This window comes from Pteropus vampyrus, unplaced genomic scaffold (assembly GCF_000151845.1).
Source record: "Pteropus vampyrus isolate Shadow unplaced genomic scaffold, Pvam_2.0 Scaffold62, whole genome shotgun sequence".
NCBI classification, from domain to species: domain Eukaryota; kingdom Metazoa; phylum Chordata; class Mammalia; order Chiroptera; family Pteropodidae; genus Pteropus; species Pteropus vampyrus.
Window position 1 is genome coordinate 5,431,228 of NW_011888843.1, and position 18,109 is coordinate 5,449,336.

The 18,109-nt window shown below is 37.1% G+C and overlaps 1 protein-coding gene across 5 annotated transcripts in view; it reads right to left on the bottom strand.

The window, feature by feature from the left end:
* The window catches only part of WDR7 (WD repeat domain 7), a 293,007-nt gene that overhangs the window by 88,034 nt on the left and 186,864 nt on the right, over positions 1–18,109 (bottom strand). For all 5 annotated transcript variants that reach the window (XM_023531156.1, XM_011361110.2, XM_011361108.2 and 2 more), the window contains one exon: positions 1,970–2,156. In XM_023531156.1, the coding sequence (XP_023386924.1) occupies positions 1,970–2,156 (187 nt within the window). The remainder of the gene's footprint in view (positions 1–1,969; positions 2,157–18,109) is intronic.

The following is an 18,109-nucleotide window of genomic DNA, read 5'->3' on the forward strand; positions in this document are numbered from 1 at the left end:
GAGAATCTTCAGACTTCTGGTCTCCAGGAACTATCCTGGCTACCACAATGTCAACCTGCTCATTCTAGAAATGGGCAGCTGTTCATCTGTTGGACACCAGGACAATGACAATGGCATCACCAGCGTACTACCACCATATAGGTAACATCCCTTTAATTAACATGTGCTAATCCTCGTCTAAGCGCTTTGCAAATATAAACCCATTTAACAGCAACCTTATGAGGCAGGTACTTTAATTAGCCCCAACTTATAGACAGAACTGAGGCAGAGAGGTGAAGTAATTTGCTGAAGGGCACACAGCCAGGGAGACACAGAGGTGAAGTTTAGGGAGCATGGTGATATAAGAGGTGATGGGGGAGGGCAGCTGGGCACGTTTGAAATGCATATCCTCCTCCTAGCAATCAATCTGGGACCCTGGGCTAGGAGTGCCCAATCTGCAGACAAAGCCAAGGGCTACGGCCCAAAGGAGGCTGGAACAGGAGAGAACTGCAGGCTATGAGAAAGGCAACCATGAAGAAAAGGGCAGAGAACACTAGGGTTTTTGTTTTTTGGTTTTTGTTTTTAGACTAACAATGATAAGAATGTAATTCCTTTCATTGAGAAAATCAATGACGTGACAACATTCACATTAAGAGACGCGTCATGGGACAGTTTGAGAATTTCTAACACCAAGAATTCACACTCACAACCAAAAAATAAGTGTTGGAGAGGATGCAGAGAAAATGGAACTCTTTCTTGTACACTGCTTGTAGAATGTAAAATGGTGCAGCCACTGTGGAAAATAGTGTTTCCTGAATAATAAGTTAAATAGAGAATTACCGTATGGCTCAACAACTCCACTTTTAGGTTTGTGCTCAAGAAAAATGAAACTAGGAATTCAAATGAAGACCGGTACACAAACAGCAGCAATATTCACAGTAGCCAAAAGGTGGAATCAACCCAAATGTCCATCAACAGACAAATGGATAGACACATAATGTGTATATCCATAGGATGGAATGTTATTCAACTATAAAAAGAAATAAAGTATTGACACATACTACATGAATGAACCCTGGAAACACCATGCTAAGTGAAAGAGGCCAGACCTGAAAGGCCACATATTGCATAATTCCACTTAAATGAAATATTCAGAATGGGCGAATTCAGAGAGACAGAAAACATTAGTGACTGCCAGGAACTGGCGGGAGGGGAGAAGGTGAAGTGACTGCCTAATGGGTCTGGAGTCTCCATTTGGGGCAACCACTACTGGGAAGTTGACAGTAGCGATGGCTGCATAACACTGTGAATGCACTTCATGTCACGGAATTACACACTTTAAGATGACTGTAGTGGTAAATTCCATGTTATGTGTATTACACCACCGAGGAAAAGAAAAGGCTTCCTCCAGGGATCAGGAGGCTGAGTTCTCAGGTTGACACTAACCTCTCCCCCCCTGCAACTCCTAGCCACTTGGTTACCAAGTGTTTCCCACTCGTTTCATTTGAGCAACTCCCTTGGCTCATCTCCCTCTTCCATTCCTCTCCTCACCGCTTCCCTGCATCTCTGGAAGCCCCTAATGGCTGGTCTTTCACTGTGTGCAAACGAAACGACGATAAAGTCGATTTAAAAATTAAAATGAATGTGGTCACGTATTTTATCAGTAAAAACATTTTTGCATTAAATGTATATATCATTTTCCTTATAAATGATATGTTTATACTATCATTTATACTATTATTTTTAGCTAATATCTCAAGGCACAATAAATATAATTTTAAAACTGTGTTGCTGATCATTCATTGGGTCAGTGCTAAATTCCAATAGTGTCAAAATGATAGGAACATGCTTCCCTTTCATTATCCATATCCTAAAATTTCATATCAAATTATTTGTCGATTTTTCTATTAAAAACTCAAAGAGGGTAATTGATGACAAAACAGAAAAAGAAAAAAAAACAAAAACAAATTAACGGGAACCGTGCACATACTTGGCGAGCTGCTTCTCGGCGTCTGCACAGAGTTCGAGGAGCCCCATCAGGACGGCGGACACATCCATGTATGGCTCCCAGACTGTGAAACCGCGTCCAATCAGATCTATGGCTGTTCTTCGGATGGTGCTGTGTGGAGGAAGTTTGGGGCTCGGCGGCTGTAGCAGAAGAAAGGTCAGTGCCTTGCCTAAAATTACAAAATAAGAGGCAGAGAAATAAAGTAGTTTTACTTTCGTTTTCTTTGAAACATATATCCAAAACATAAACCACTTTGAATTTTTTTTTTTTTCACTGAAGGAGATTTGAACAGTGACTGTGACAGATGTCAAGTTCATAGTTTGCTGAGCCATATACCTTAAAGAAATAATTTAGCTTACAGTATTTTATACCAGATTCTAAAGTGTTTTAATCACATAAAAATTATATATAAATAAGTAGACATAATTTCAAAACATATCAGTGATCCTAAGCTGCCAATGTTCCTCCCTACTCAGCATGCTGCAAAATGGAGATGGTTTCAAATGATGTAACGTGGTATTTCTTCACCTTTCTTCTGCATCTAACAGAGTTCATACGTCAAACACTTCCCACCGGTGACACATCTCATTACAGACAACGTCTGTCCAGTGGGGTGAGGGATGGAGAAGGCAGAACGTCTCGCCTCCTGCAGGCATGTCCCTCCACAGTCGGGTGTTCTGATCGAGAGTGATGGTGTAAAGTGTGCAGCAAATTCTCCACACAAGTCGGTTAAATTAAAAAAACAGCTCGTTATGATGTTTAAAGCTGATAAAGTGATCTAGATTTTAATGAACATACAGATACCATGCTTCGTGTTGACGATAACGCTGGCAGTGTGCATACGTGCGCCTGGTGGCTCTGAAGCCGCAAAAGCCCATCTACTTCAAAAGGCATTTTGACATTAAAAAAAGAAAAATACGAGGGATTGTGAAGAGCAAACTGCAATTTAGAAGAGAGTTTTTATTTGTTTTTTGAAGAGAAGAGACAAAACCATTTATAAATCATAGAACAGTATAGCATCCTGGCTAGGGTAACACAGGCTTCAGATTTAACACAGAGGATTAACCATAGTTTCATAACTTACTAGGGGGCAGGCTTAGGAAGGTACTCAGTGAGCCTCAGTTTCCCTGTCTGTAGCATGGGGATAATAGCTATCTCTCATGAAGCACCAGAGTGTTAAATGAATTAAGGCATGCAAAGTGTACTGCCAACTGCCAAGCACTGGCGAGTACTCAATAATGGCAGTCACAGCTCACTATGAATATGTTGAAATTGTCTGTCTCCAAAATTAAGAACATGGCATATAAACTTTAGTGCATTCAACAAATAAAAACACTCATTTTATGTTATAGCCGATTGTTAAATGACAATGGATTGAAGTGGAGGTGAAGAGAAGCGTATGTAAAGCCAAGATAACAGTCTGTGAATGCCATCTGTCAATCAGTGCTTCTGAACTTCTTCCTAGTCATAGAACTTTTTAAGTATCTGCTGAAAGCCATCGGTCCTTTTCCTAGGAAACTACGCACATATACTTACCCACCTAATTCTGCAGAAAATTTTTCAAGAGGCCATGGATGTTGGTTTAACAAGTCCTGCAGCAAACTAAAAAAGTACACATGTAGGGGAAGCCTCCTCAGAAAACATCCCCCCAATTCATACTTTACTCATGCATGTTTTTGTAAATTTTACTCTCATACCTTGCCATATAAATTCATATGGAAAGCTTCGAGTTGTGTAAACCATAAAAAATAAACTTCGAAAAAGCGATCCACTGTTCTCTATTTTCTGCCAGCTCTATGTGTCCCTTACCACATGATATTTTTAATACAAGGATGTCTGTGCATGTCCCTTGTCCTTAGCCAGTTTGTTAGCTCCTTGAGGGTAGGGCCTATGTTGCATGTAACTCTCCGTTTCCCAAACCACCAAGCACAGCGCTTTGAGCACATTACGGACCTAAAGTGGAAAAGAAATCTGCCTTTACAGCATGTACATTCCTAATGCAGCTCCCTGCCCAGTTTGTCAGAATGATATTTCAAAATGTCAAGAAATCTACCGCTTTCCCGTTTATTCTTTACTTCTAGGATGTTGCAGGAGCTGCAGAGAAACCCCCCACTGCTGTTCTCTGCAGACATCCTGAAACGCCACAGCAATGGCTTCCAATCTGAGGGTTAGGGCTCCCTGGAGGTGGGTCCTTGGCAAGTAATATTGCAAAGGGGAAGTAAAGTTTCCTAAGTACAATGCTTTATAGCATTTCAATCATCATTTTCCTTAACTGCACTCTACCACTTCTGCGCTGGTGGCTGGTGGGAGCATTCGTGGATACCAGGGATGGGGCTGGTTGCTCATGGCTGCTGTAGTGGGGACTCAAGAGGCAGCTTCCTCACTACTCTGACAACTTTTTTCCTGAGAGCAATAATAAATAACAAGTGGCCCATTTCTTGATACTTTCCATTATTTTTTTTCTGACAAGGTGGGAAGGACAGCATAAGGGATATGATCAGTTGCCCTCCAACGAAAAGACAGAAAAGGAAAAACCAGTAAGTGTTCTCCAAAAGACCCCTGGCTCTACAGTGGCCCCCGGCCCTCCAAGGTGCCTGCTGCTCCCCTGCAGAGTACCCTACCCTCACAGCGACGTGCCTGGCTCAGCAGGAAACACAGGTTCCCCCGTAACGCCACCACCCCTCTCTTAAATCATTTCCCATTTCATTCAGTAATTGTGAAATTCTCCCGAAGCATCTCTCCTTCTTTAGTTCAACTCAGAGTCTCTGGGTAGTATAAAGCAAAGACCCCCACAAGGCTGAGAGGGCAGTGTTTACCGTTCTGGCAGGCCATGTGTGGGACATCGAGAGAACGGGAGAGAAAAACAGCCTGTTTAACACACAAATTTTAAATCTACTAGTAAGAGTATAATTTTTTTTTCAATGATCTGTTTTGGAATTTTAAAGAAATACAAATGTTAAAATTCCATATCCACCTCTGACAACTTATCTCAAAGAAAACATGTAAATACTATAAGATGAAGAGAATTTCCAAGTTAAATCTTTTGATTTCTAGCCCTGCTGAACAGGAGGCTCATATAATGTCAGTGCTTCACGCAGTCATGACACCGATGTTCCTAAGGCTTCGAATTTCCTAATCGTAGATTCTTTCTGCTGATGCTAAGGAACCAACTTTTAAAAAATCGTTGTATAATAATAAAAAGGGAGGGATAATTTATTCTTGTCTCAATTTATATCGTATTCTCTAATTTAGGGTAGATTTAATTTATAACCGCATACAATGTAGGTGCTCTGCAAAGTTAACCAAGGTGATGAAAAAGCTAAAATTAAGATAATGATGGTAACTTCTTTAGTGATAGAAAAAGTCTTGTGACAGAATTTTATGATTTTGAAATTTATCTTATAATTTTTCTTAAGTTTTTGGTACCCAATAAAGGCTGCATTTTAACTGTATAGGACGGAATCTAATTTTGTACAGAAATACAAATTTACTTACTTTATGCAAATGACCCACTATTCCACAGGGCCTCACTGAGTATGCAAGGTGGAAACAATCCTATCATCTGCCAGTCTGACTGATTCCTTCACAAAGACTCAACAGTGGCAGTGTTAAAACGTTCAACGACTGGCCTGACATTCACTCAAGGCTTTCCATAATTTGGTCTCACTCTATCCACCCAAAGATGCATGTAATATCTGTTTACAGAATATTGCTATGTTGTACTAAGTGCTGGGGAAACATAAGAGAATAAGACTCAGTTTTTCCTCTAAAGGAAATTCATTCTAGTTCAGGAGATAGGTGAACAAATAGGTAATGTGAATATATTATAAACAGTGTTATATTTATAAGCACAAGTTACCAAGACAGAACTTAACAGAGGCACTTAGCCCCATCTTAGGGGTATGAGAAGCTTTTCAGTGAAAGGTGACCTCTGTACCAAAACCTAAAAACTAAGTGGGAGTTAGCCACTCAAAAGGGAGGAGTATGGAAAGAAAGCACCCCAGGCAGAGAGAACAGCATGTCTAAGGACCGGGAAATAGGCGAGAATGGAGCAGAATTGAGGGATTCCATGAAGTTCGACATGGCTGGCAATTCTGTGGAGGAAAGGAAAGGGGTCGAGATGGGCAGGGGGGCAGAGGGCGAGGGGAGTGAAATGTAACAGTGCTATGAGGCAGGACAGGTTCTTAGAGCCTCATCACGAAGGGCCTTACACGCTATGCCATGCTAAGAGTTTGTTTATTCCGACACTGGGGAATCACCGGAAAGTTTTAATCAAAGGAGAGGTATGATCAGATTTCCATTTTAGAAAATCAATACTTGGGCTGTCTTGTGATTAGAAAGGGGCAAGCCCCCATTGCCTTTTTAATTGTGATCCACTTATTCCTAGGCAAATGGAGTATTAGAATCGCAGAATTTTTAAATTAGAAGGATGTTAGAAAAATCTGTTCCTATGTTTTAGATCAGATAACTGAGAACCGTGGAAGGCAAGGGGCTAGCTGCAGGCCTGGGGCCAGGCCGCCGTGGCTCAGGCCACCGGTAACGATCAGTACTCATCTGTGAGCACAATGTACATATTTACAACCATGTTTTATTCATGACACTCCACCCAACTATGGATTTAAAACTATATCCTTTATGATCAATCTCCTCCTCCTTCTGAATTGCGGAATAATTTAAGCTGTAGTTACCAATGTCTCCCCCAAACAGAAGATTAAATAAATGACATGTGTTATCTTTTCTTATACATTGAGAAGGCTGCTATCACTGATTCAACAGCTAAATATAGCTACACCAAGATCCTTTAATTGTCTTGGCTCTAACTTAGATGCATCATGGTCACAAAATGGTTAATTGCACAGCCAGCACTGCATCCATCTTCCAGGCAGGAAGAGGTCGTCGCTGAAGGGCAAAAAGAACACATTCCAGTTAAGTCAAGCCCCTTTCTTAAGTCTGGTTACACTTTATTTGCTAGAATCATATCATATAATTCCCTGGCTTCGAGGAAGGATGGGAAATGTAGTTTTTGTTAGGTGGGCACATGGCCATCTTCAACAAAACTGAGGTTTTGTTCATGTGGAAGGGGAGAATGGTATTGCATAGGTAGCTAGAAATTTCTGCCCCATCTTCCCTGCTTACCTTAGAATGAAATTCTTATTTATATAGTAATTATTGTCTATACACTTAACAAAAAACGATATAGAATTTCTGAGCATTTATTCTATTGTCTAATTTTTTTTTTATTATTACTTTTTCACATCTGCTAAAAGAGTAAGTCCCTAGGACACAGGAAAATTTTTAGAAAGACTTTTATGTTTGTAATATAGGCTTATTAGCACAGTGCTTTATATTCAGTTAAGTACTTAAGACATATTGTTGCTTTGGCAAATACTAAAATTTACCTTATACTATATGTGCCCAGCATAGTCAACAAAATTATACACGGATCGGAAATTTCCGAGAGTCTACCATATACCTGTGTGGCCCATGGGGAAGATTCTGACTCTATGGTGATATGGTAAAAATATAAATGATGTAATAAGTCTTTTTCATAAGGCTAAATTTATTCAACTTAAAAGAGTGCTTATTCTAAGATTATGTTTACTACTTTTATGGTGAATAAAAGTTTTTTTATAAAATGATGAAGACAGTGGTATTTTTTAATATTTATACTCAGCAAAGTAAAAAATTTAAAGCACTGCTAAATACCCTCAAATTTTATTTTTGGAAATTTTCCTGGCTCATGATAAACCAAAAAGTCTGGAGACAACTGCAATTTCTAATAAATTTACTGTCTCAAGGACCTACAACGACACCTCTTCCCACTTTTGAGTATTGCAACTAGTAAGTCCTTCTGGCTCTTAACTGAGACTGCCAAGAGGCTCTGAACTCAACTTGTTACAAGGTGAAATTCAGCATTATTCAAGTTAATCTGGGACCATATTCAAGGTCAAGTTATCAAATAATTCATCCTTCCTAATTGTAAGGTAGGTGAGTAGTACATTTACTGTGGCAGCTTTATGGTGGGAATTCAGTGAGTAGAACACCATCACCATCACGAATATCATCACCATCACCATCACCACCACCCCTGTATGTCTAGTCAGATGTCCAAATGAACTACCAAAATGCAGACAGCCTCAGAACACTGGAAAACATATCGAAACCTAACAAAACCCTTTAAGAAAGCAGAGAGCACTATAATCTACCATTGGGTAAATCATAATGAACTCAGACCCTCTGGAATTTGAGAGACTAATTCTGTTGTCACACAGTCAGCAGTGATAACAATAGCTCATATTTTAGTGCTATTTTAGCTCAAGCTTTTTGTGTGTGTGTTCTAACTTCAATATTACTGTTTTTTTTTTTTTAAGTGCTACAAAAGAGCAAAGCTGCAAGAAAATATTTACTCTTTGCTGTAACAGCAAAATGCTAAAGATGAGAAAAGGATTCAGACAGAGACAGCAAAATAAAGTCTATGTAAGCCCGTGGCCAAAAAGCTGACATTATTACACTGTGACTAACATGTTGCTTTGTTTTGTCAGGATAAATATTGTCTAATCATGACCTGACCAATGAAAAACATCAATTAAAAAAATTTTATAATATCTGGCTGGTTACGATGACTACATCTTTTAAAAGATTAATATCCATGCCATCACACATACACATATACTATTACTTAGTTAATTTGTTTTCTGGATTTATCCTTATCACAAATGTAGAATCACTTTATTAACAAACTCTACATTTATTGAATGCCTATTACATGAAAACATTTTGTTAACAATAAAGAACTATAGTTACATATTTCAGTATCATTAATTTGATATAAGTAACACTTTTAGCCTTCTTTTACTCACTATAAACACAGAGTCAACTGCCAGTTACACACACTAACAGAACATTTAAACACTAATTCAAACCTTTATTTCCATATAACCACAGATCCTACTAACATAACATGTTCATGATATGAACAGGAATCAGAGGAATCAGGTATTTTTTTAACCCAGTTTCTAGATGTGTAAAAACAGCACTAAATAAGAAAAAGAAAAAAAAAAAGAACACTTAAAAAGTTGTATAAAATCAGTGACATTTTCCTCCAGCTTTCCATCTGTAATTTTTATTTCCTTTTTTTTTTTTTCCTGGCTTAAGTTTTCACTCCCATGATGCTTCCCTGGAAGCATGAAGACTTTGTAGGACTCCTTGGTTATCCACAGGCAATATCTCTAACCAGCTGTTATAAACCATCTAGCAATCAGTACACCCTGAATGAAGAAGGAAACAGGCACTGTGTAACCTAAGAGGCTGAAGAAGGGACACGTGGAAGGACAGTGCATTAGGAGGGGACAGAGACCTTGGTTATGGAGGCCTCCTTGCTGCAGCCAAGGACACTTGGATTTTATGGCAGCCAATGAATGGTTACAGAAAACCAGTGGCCAGAGAGAGGAATTTTAAGAATCGGTGATTAAAACAGAAGCCAGAGTCAAACCATGTTTATCAAGGAAAAATGAAATTTTTTTTTTACTAGTAATGTTACAAGATCACAGCATTTCAGAGACTTTTCCAAAGAGCCCTCAGAGATCATTCACAATTATTACTGCTGAACTGTTAGGTAACATACATAACCATTTTCTCGGGTTTTGGTCGGTCCTAGGTCAGTCTACGGGCCTAGTTAAGCCAAACTTGTTCCTCATACTTAAAAGAAAATTGTAAGTGAAGAAATGACCACTAACCATCCTTGGCTCTGAATAGTGGAGAAGGGAAAAAAATGTCATATTAAAAAAATACATTAATTAATAGCTCAATTACAAGGAAATTCCTATGGGAGAACATATTATATGCACTTTAAACCAAACGAATTTATGATGATTTATGCCATTACAATAAGTGCAAAATGAATTAATAATGATTGGCCACTTATTTCAAAGTGTAACCAAGTGAATAAAACCTTTTCCCACTTGCTAATGTCCATCAAAGAACAAGGATGGCAGACTGCCATCTAGAATTCTATTCCTTTGCTTTATACATGTACTTGATTTGATTAAAAATTATTCCAATGCAGTGCACATTCTTCATGGATATGAAATAATTATCAAATATTTCTATAACTAGGTGCTTTGTATTAATGTAGTTATTAAAACTGCTTTTAAACTTCTTAAATCCTGTATGGCATAAAAAGTAAGTCATATCTTTTAGTAAAAACCATAAAATAACTTTGTTCAGTCGGAAAATTAATTTGGTATTTTAAAATTCATTAATTTTAGCTTAATCGAAACAGCCCTAATTCAAAGTAATTAGCCATTTCTTGTCCTATAATCAAGAGTATAAAATTCAAATGCTCCTTGATTCAAAGTACTTTTTTTTTCTGTTCGAGTTTCAAATTAAGTTGTATTATATAGTGAAATTTAATCTCATTTTGTTTTGGGTACTAAACGTATTTTGGACTATAGACTAGAATAGGAGATAGTCTTACCTTCCTATAAACAAACAAGAGGATATTACCTGATCTCTTTTCTAATAATAACACTAAAACATTCAGCTGGAACAAGGAACTGCTGAATGTTAAACCTGTATAGATCTGTAGTCAAAGATTAGAAGTAGTTGCCCTTAGCAGACACTAAATATTAAGTAAGTTGTGATATGGAGACTAGAGGAACCACAGGAAAAGTAAATTCAGAATTGTTTTACATGCCGGCATACAGACAAATACCACCATTCTCAATACAAGCACTCTAAATGTTTCTACACATTTATTTTATTGAAGTTGAGCAAAGGAGAAAAAAAAAGATGAGAAACAAAAGTCACTCTGCTGCCCGTTTCTCAGTCTGGACATCTTTGTTTAAGCTTTGACTTGGCTTAAATGAACGAATTAATATTGACAAAAACATCAACTAAGCTAATGAGTTGTTAGTTAAGGCAATAAACATGTCACATTAGAGTCAGCGCAGTAAAGAGGTAATTAGCCCTGGAAAAGCCCTGCTGATTGGAGTGTTGAGACCCTCTGCTCTTAACCTTTGAGTCCATTATCCAACCCAGGAGTGGTGGCTGTGTTAATGGGGACTCACCAGTAAGCAGAAGCCTCGCTAGAGCAGCTAAGCCTGCATTCAGAATTCTGGGATGAAGCGGGTGCTGGTGGGTGTAGGAGACAGCCATCAACAGAGCTCCACGAAAAGCTGAACCAGAGCTCTTTCGGGAATAGATGTTAATGTCAAACAAAGAGAGCAAATACATTGCCAAAGAATTATTTGAAAGTAGATGTATTTTTTAACAAAAGCATACGTAGCAATAGAGAAACAAACAACGTGACAAAGGAAGTCATTCCAAAGCATCCTTTTCTACAAATAAGGATGCTTTGCTCCTTTCAAGATAAAGAGTCAGATACTATAATACAGTGAATTCCTGATCATCTGAGCTATAGAAGCAATCAAGATCACAATTAAAAATCATAGATAAAAATTTATATTCATTTAAGACAAAAAAAAGAAACATACACATGTTATAAAACGTCTGAGGTGTATATGTTTACATGAGTACTTACAAATTATTCCTCAGAGCAGCTTGCTCTCCAGGAGCTGGTATTTATTTTTTGTGTGTGTGTGCGGTGTTGTTTTTTTTATTTTTATTTTTAATTTTTTTAACTTTTCGCTAATTTTACTGATTTGGCTTTAGGACAACGCAAACTAGCATTTCAAAGTCTATGTTGAAAAAAAAAATCAGATGTTTGTAGAAAAATCACAAATAGCAGGGCAGAATCTATGAGTTAAAACATAACATATGTGAATAAAACTCATATTCTCTAGATTAGTGGATCATTCCTGAAACAAAGCAAAAGACCTTACTGAAGAGTACAATTTGAATTTGCATAATGTGTATGTTAACTTCCAAAACATTATCTAACAGGCTAAGTTTTGACATTGCATATAAATATAATGCTACCAATATAAACATATAACTAGATTAATGGACACTACATTATCAGGAAGTATTTATTTTTCCCTTGGAAACTTGTTTTTCTCAGTAAAAACAAGTTTTCCTTTGTAAAACTTGTTTTACAAAGAAAATGCTCCATCTTAATTTTGTTATTACATAAGTTTGATAAAAGGAATGGATAGATATGCAGTTCCCTTCCACCACTGCTGTGTGTGTATGTGCAGTGTCTGTGTGTGTCTGGGTGTTAGGAGGGACATGGGACATTTACTATACAGTAAATCAATATGTGCTATCTTTTTTCAGGCCGAGTAATTTCGAAATGGACAGGAAGCAATTAGCTGCCTCACACCTTATTGCTAGTGTACAGTTTTAATTTTTAAAACATTTTCCCTCAATATAGCTTCTTTTTACTGAATCTGCAAAACAGCGATTTGTGGTTTAATTTTCATTAGTTGATTCTTTTATACAATCAAATTTAGATTGAAAAGCACTATAAGCCAGTCTACATTTTCAATAAAAGAAGAAGTGATGGTGCAAATCAAAATAAGAAATACTTTTTTCTGCTATTCTACTGTCATTGACAACTTAGTATAACCTGAAAAAAATACATTATAACATTTACTTCTATTATATATAGAACATACAAAAATGTCCAAAGACTTCCAAATTGTCTAGAAACAATAAAGAAAAATAGATAAGACTGTCAAATAATTTTAAGACTTCACATCTATGTATGAATTTAATTTGATGTAATTATTCATGTAACTTCATATCTTAGCAGTATATCATAGAACAACATATTCAATCATCTTTTCTATCCCAACACATGTGAAGAATACGACATATTAGCAAACCATGTCTTACTATGGCAGGTGAGAAGCAGAGTGCCACGAGTATAATTTAAGACAGTCCTCTGGGTGATTCAGATATGTCTCCCACCCCGCACTTTGCCCCGTCCTTTCTTTAGTTAGGGGACAAAAGCTACCGGCCTCTCTCCAGTGACTGAAAATCCATGGACAGTAGAAGGGGCATGAAGTAAGATGTGGATTCTAATCCCAAACTTTCAATTTGCTAACAGTTAGATCTTAGGTAACTTAAACTGGGTATTAGTTTCCTCATCTAATGAGCTACAATGAGATGGAGAACAGACCTATTTCTTGAGGCGATAGGAGTATAAATGATATAATAGGCACCACACCGAACACAGGGTAGGCCCTTGACATATTCCTTTTCCTCCATCTCCCTGTGTATAATTATACAGAAACTGTTCCTTAATTATTTTTTTCACAGCTATATTTATATGTTATATTAAGCCTTTTAAATGCACTCTTTTAAAAGAGGAATACTACTGGGACTCCAGCCCTTTTAAAAATATATAATATAAAGCATCTGACCAAACAGTAAGAAAAAAAAAACTAATAAAATGAATAAATGAAGGGAAGAGAAAGAGAGGAAAAAAGGGAAGAAAGGAAAATTATATTTGTTGACAGACTGGTAGGTGGCAGGTACTGCACTGGGGCTTTACATGTGCTACTTCATTTAATTCTGAAAATAGCCCTGTGAAGAATATGTTATTAGTTTCAAATGTGAAGATGAGGAAAATGCTTCTCAGAAACCTTAAATAACTTATTCTAGATTATACTGTTAGTAATGCCAGAATAAGGTACACTTGACTTGAAATCCTCTGTTCTATTATATTACATCTCATATTTATTTAAAAATAATAGCCTATGTCATATTCTAGACTTAAGATGATATCTGTAAAGGGATTTTATGTTTAATGCCACAGTTGAAACACATCATATTGTTTTTTCTCCTGGTAATCCCAGAAACTGCAAATTGGGTTCATGACAGCCAAGCGAGCGCTGAACCATTTTAATATGTCCAAAGAGAGAAAAGCCTGACTAGCTAGCAGAGCATCTCAAGGATGGCCAAAATTAACTGAATGATCTACATGTGTTAGCACATGAAATGAAGACAGAGAAAGGCACACATATTATAAAATTGTTTTCCCAACCTTCCTCTGTTAACTCCGGCCTAGTTAAACTGAGCTAGCAATGCTATTTTTCTTCCTCTCAAAATCTGCAGTGGGTGAATCAAATGTGAAAGCAAGATCAATTCTGTTCTAAGACAGTAAATGAGCTTAAGATCAGACCTGTTTCAGTTTACGGAGAAAATCTAATTATGCTAGCTTAAATGTTTGTGTATACAACTATATTACAGAGGCAGGAAAAAGAGATATACCCTCACCTACACCTGCTGACAAGCAAATTTCACAGCTACTTATAGGGTCAAAAAAAAACCCCCAAACTCCAACAATCCAAAAACCCATTTAGTCCCACATACTACACTATCCACATATGAAGCAAAAGCAATAGAACAAAATATCTTCATGCATCATATTTTATAAAAGTCAAAGCTGGAATGGTTCAACCTTCTCCTGATGATAGATCAGAACACAGAGGCCCAGGCAGGTTATGTGGCTTATTCTAAATCGAAGAGCAACTGCAATGGCAGGTCAAGAAGCCGAAGCTTCAGTATCAAAAACCAGCATCCCTCCATGGTAACACAAAGCCTCTGTAATAAATGAGGTTCAAAATTATTATCATCTTAACTGTTGTGACCACAACCATATCCTCCAGCGCTTGGCACAGTGTCTGGCACTGAGACAGCATTAAACATATTTGCGGAATGAATGAATGGATTTAATTCATACTCCACTGTCCACATTTTAACTATCTTTCAAGGTCTCAGTTAACTAAGTTACACTTTATTTACCAAGTTTTGCTGATCACTCCAGCTATTTTTGTCCCTGAATTTCTGGAGCACCGCTTGTTCATACCATTCAAAGGAATACAGACTTAGAAAACTCAGAATTAGAATAAACTTTAGAGATGATCTGGCCCAGGGGTTTCTAATCCTGGTTGATATTGAGAATCACTTGATGAGCTTAATGAAAACACAAATTTGTGGTCCTACTTCAGACCTACGGATTCAGAACACAGAGTCCAGTGGCATGGAGTTCATTATCCGGTGGGATAGCCAGTTCCATTGTTAGACATCTTTTTTATTATATAAAACTTCAAACATCCACAAAAATAGAAAGAAAAGTATAATAAACCTGTTGTAATCATCATCCAGCTTCGATAGTTTTGAACTCCTGGTCAGTCTTGTTTCATCTATACCCTCCCTCTGTATCCTCACTCACTCTCCCTAACATCTTGAATTACTTTGCAGCAAATCTCTTCTATAAATATTTCAGTATATATGTCTAAAAGACTGGGACTTTTAAAAAACATAACCACAGTACTATTAGCACAGTAAACAAAGTTATGAGAAATTCCTTCGCCCCATCTAATAGCCAGTCGGTGTTCACATTTTATTGATTCTTTCTGGCCCCGTCGCTAACGCTCCTTCTTTTCCTTCTCTCTCTCTCTTTCATCTTTTCCTTTTCTTCCTTTTCTTCACATATTCACATTTGTCTCTTCCATTCATAATCTAAATTTGTCTCTTAAATCTCGTAATCTACAGTTTGCCCCTCCCCCTTCCTGGAATCAGTTCTTTCACCCCATTGAGTTTTCTAAAATCCAATCCTGCTGATTATATCCATTTAAAGATACTTAAAAAGTGTTCTTCTGATCTCTGTTATTTCCTATAAATTGGCTGAAAAGATTCAGGTTTGAGTTTATTTTTATTCTTTCTTAGATGCTGTTATGTATTTCCATCAAGAAGTACAGAATGCCCAGCTGTCTCTTTTTTGGTGATATTAGGATATTGCCCAGGTCCATTAATTGATTAGGGTGGCAAAATGGTGATATCCTACCCTTCTTCGATTATTGGCTAGAATACTGTTACAAAGAAAACTTTTCTCTTATCAACCATTTGATTATTCTGTGGTGTAGTTGTATAAAAAAAACACAGTTACCAGTTTTCAAAATAACACGTTAATTTTTAGCATCGGTCAAACATGACACCAAGGTTTGTGTGATTTTCCCTCTCAGTATCATTTTGAACTCTTGGATCAAAATAAATTGATTTGTTTCTGTTTTGATTCATTGTGCATATTTTGATTGTCATTTTACTTTTCTTACAGTATCTTATATAAATATATAAATTGTTTCTGGATTGTTAGTCACGTGCAGAGGTGTTTCCATATAAAATTAGTTTCCCGTTAGCAGTCAGATGATTTCATGTAATATAAGTAAAATCTCAAGTAGGTATCATATATACTGGTTTATTAGTCATGTGCAGAAAGGTGTTCCCACATCAAATCAGTTTACTGTTAGCACTCACATAATTTCATGTAATATACATATAATTTCAAGTAGCTATCATATATAAAACGGATTGCATGTCTTGAATTGTACTTAGGGCAATGATATTTGTATCTCTAAATCCATTAGAATAAAAGTATTATATACTTTTTTTCTAAGTGTTCATTGTGCTTTTCAGATGTTGCATTTTTTACAAATTGAAGGCAAGACCCTCAACCAACCAAAAGATTATGATTCGCTTTATTGCGATACTTTAAAAACTGTTTTATGACGGTGGTCTAGAACTGAACCTGCAACATCTCTGAGGTATGCTAGTGTTTGACCACTTTGCAAGAATGACTTGCAAGAATGGCAATTTCATGTGGTACAAGCAAACACCTGCTATGCCACCGGCCTTACTACCACCACACCTGCGGCATGTGCCTTTAAAGAGAAGAGTCATCTGTGTGCTCTTGGGTGACTATATACACTTGATATAAGGGGGGCACTAAATGTGAAACAGTAATTTTTTAAACTTTTACATCCATTGAATAAGCATATTATATAATTACATAAACATATCCTATATAAATGTCCATAAAGGCAAAATCTACTTTGCAGTTACCAAAATTAACTTGATTGACAACCTATAGGTTCAGCATAATGATTTCTGGGCAATGAAAACGGCTTGAGTGACATCCTGCATAGAACTGTGTCATACTGCTATACTTTCGGAGTGGCCACATCAATATTTTAGGACTGGTGCTCCTGCCCAGAACTCTTCTCTTCCCAGAAGGAGAATGACCTGCTCCACTCAAGCCAACTGCCATATGAAGCTCTGGGAAGTCACAGAACCGACACTGGAGACAATCTGAGTAATGTGATGGTCAGTCAGACAAAGCAGAGATTTAAATGAGCTCGGGCTTAATATATTACCTTCTCAGGGCCTGAAATTCTCCTCTAGTGCCTAAAAATCCGAAGGATCCTCCATCTACCAATAGTGTTCCCGTTTAAACCATTCAACACGAAAACACGAGTAAATCCTCTGCTTGCCATTTTTATCCTTTCCTAACTTCAGAATGCTGTCCCAGGGAACTGACGACTGCAGCAAAAATGGATGGCACTGCAGCATTTTACAATATATATAATGGAAATGAACTGCCTTTTCTATTTTGGAGAAAATACACTGCAATGTCTACTGGGACGGAGGATAAGACATTATAGGAAACATTTCTTCAGTCTGATAAACTAGCTAGCAGCAGGCCCAGAAATCCATAGCAATTAAAAGGCAAAAAAAGTTAAATATAGAATTTGTACATCTATTGTACATTATAATCAAAGATCCCATCTTGTTAACAAATCATTAATTATTCCTTATCACTAACGACCCTGTGAAGTAGTAGGTAAGTGCTGGGACATTACTAGGCCATTGAAATGCAAATTTGAGGCAACAGTTGCCAACCATCATTTATGTATCTGTAAATGCAAAAATGGAGTTAGTTGTGCTTACCGCACAGAGTCAGAGTTTCGCTTTTTGAGGCATGGTCCAGTTCTGTTTGAAACCTGTCTCTTTTCAGTAGCTAAATGATTACCTAGCCTATATGGCCTTTTCCTAAGATCTATACAGCTATGATAAAAGTACTTCTCAGAAAGAAGAAACAAAATAGAGAACAATTTCTTGGTCAGTCTCTCAAAACTGATAATACTCTAATAACTCAATTCAAAAAGTATTTGCAGAACATAACTGGCTCATTATAAAGGACCGAGTGGAAAATGAAATTTTAGTGATTTGAAAGTTCTGACTTATTAGATAGCATCTTAGAATTATAATGATAAATTATTTCTTCTGGGCCAGTTATCAGTTTATAGCATCTCAGCTCCAAGTCTATCATCCCTCCCTGCTTTGCAGCATTGGAGCTGGACTCTGTACAAACAT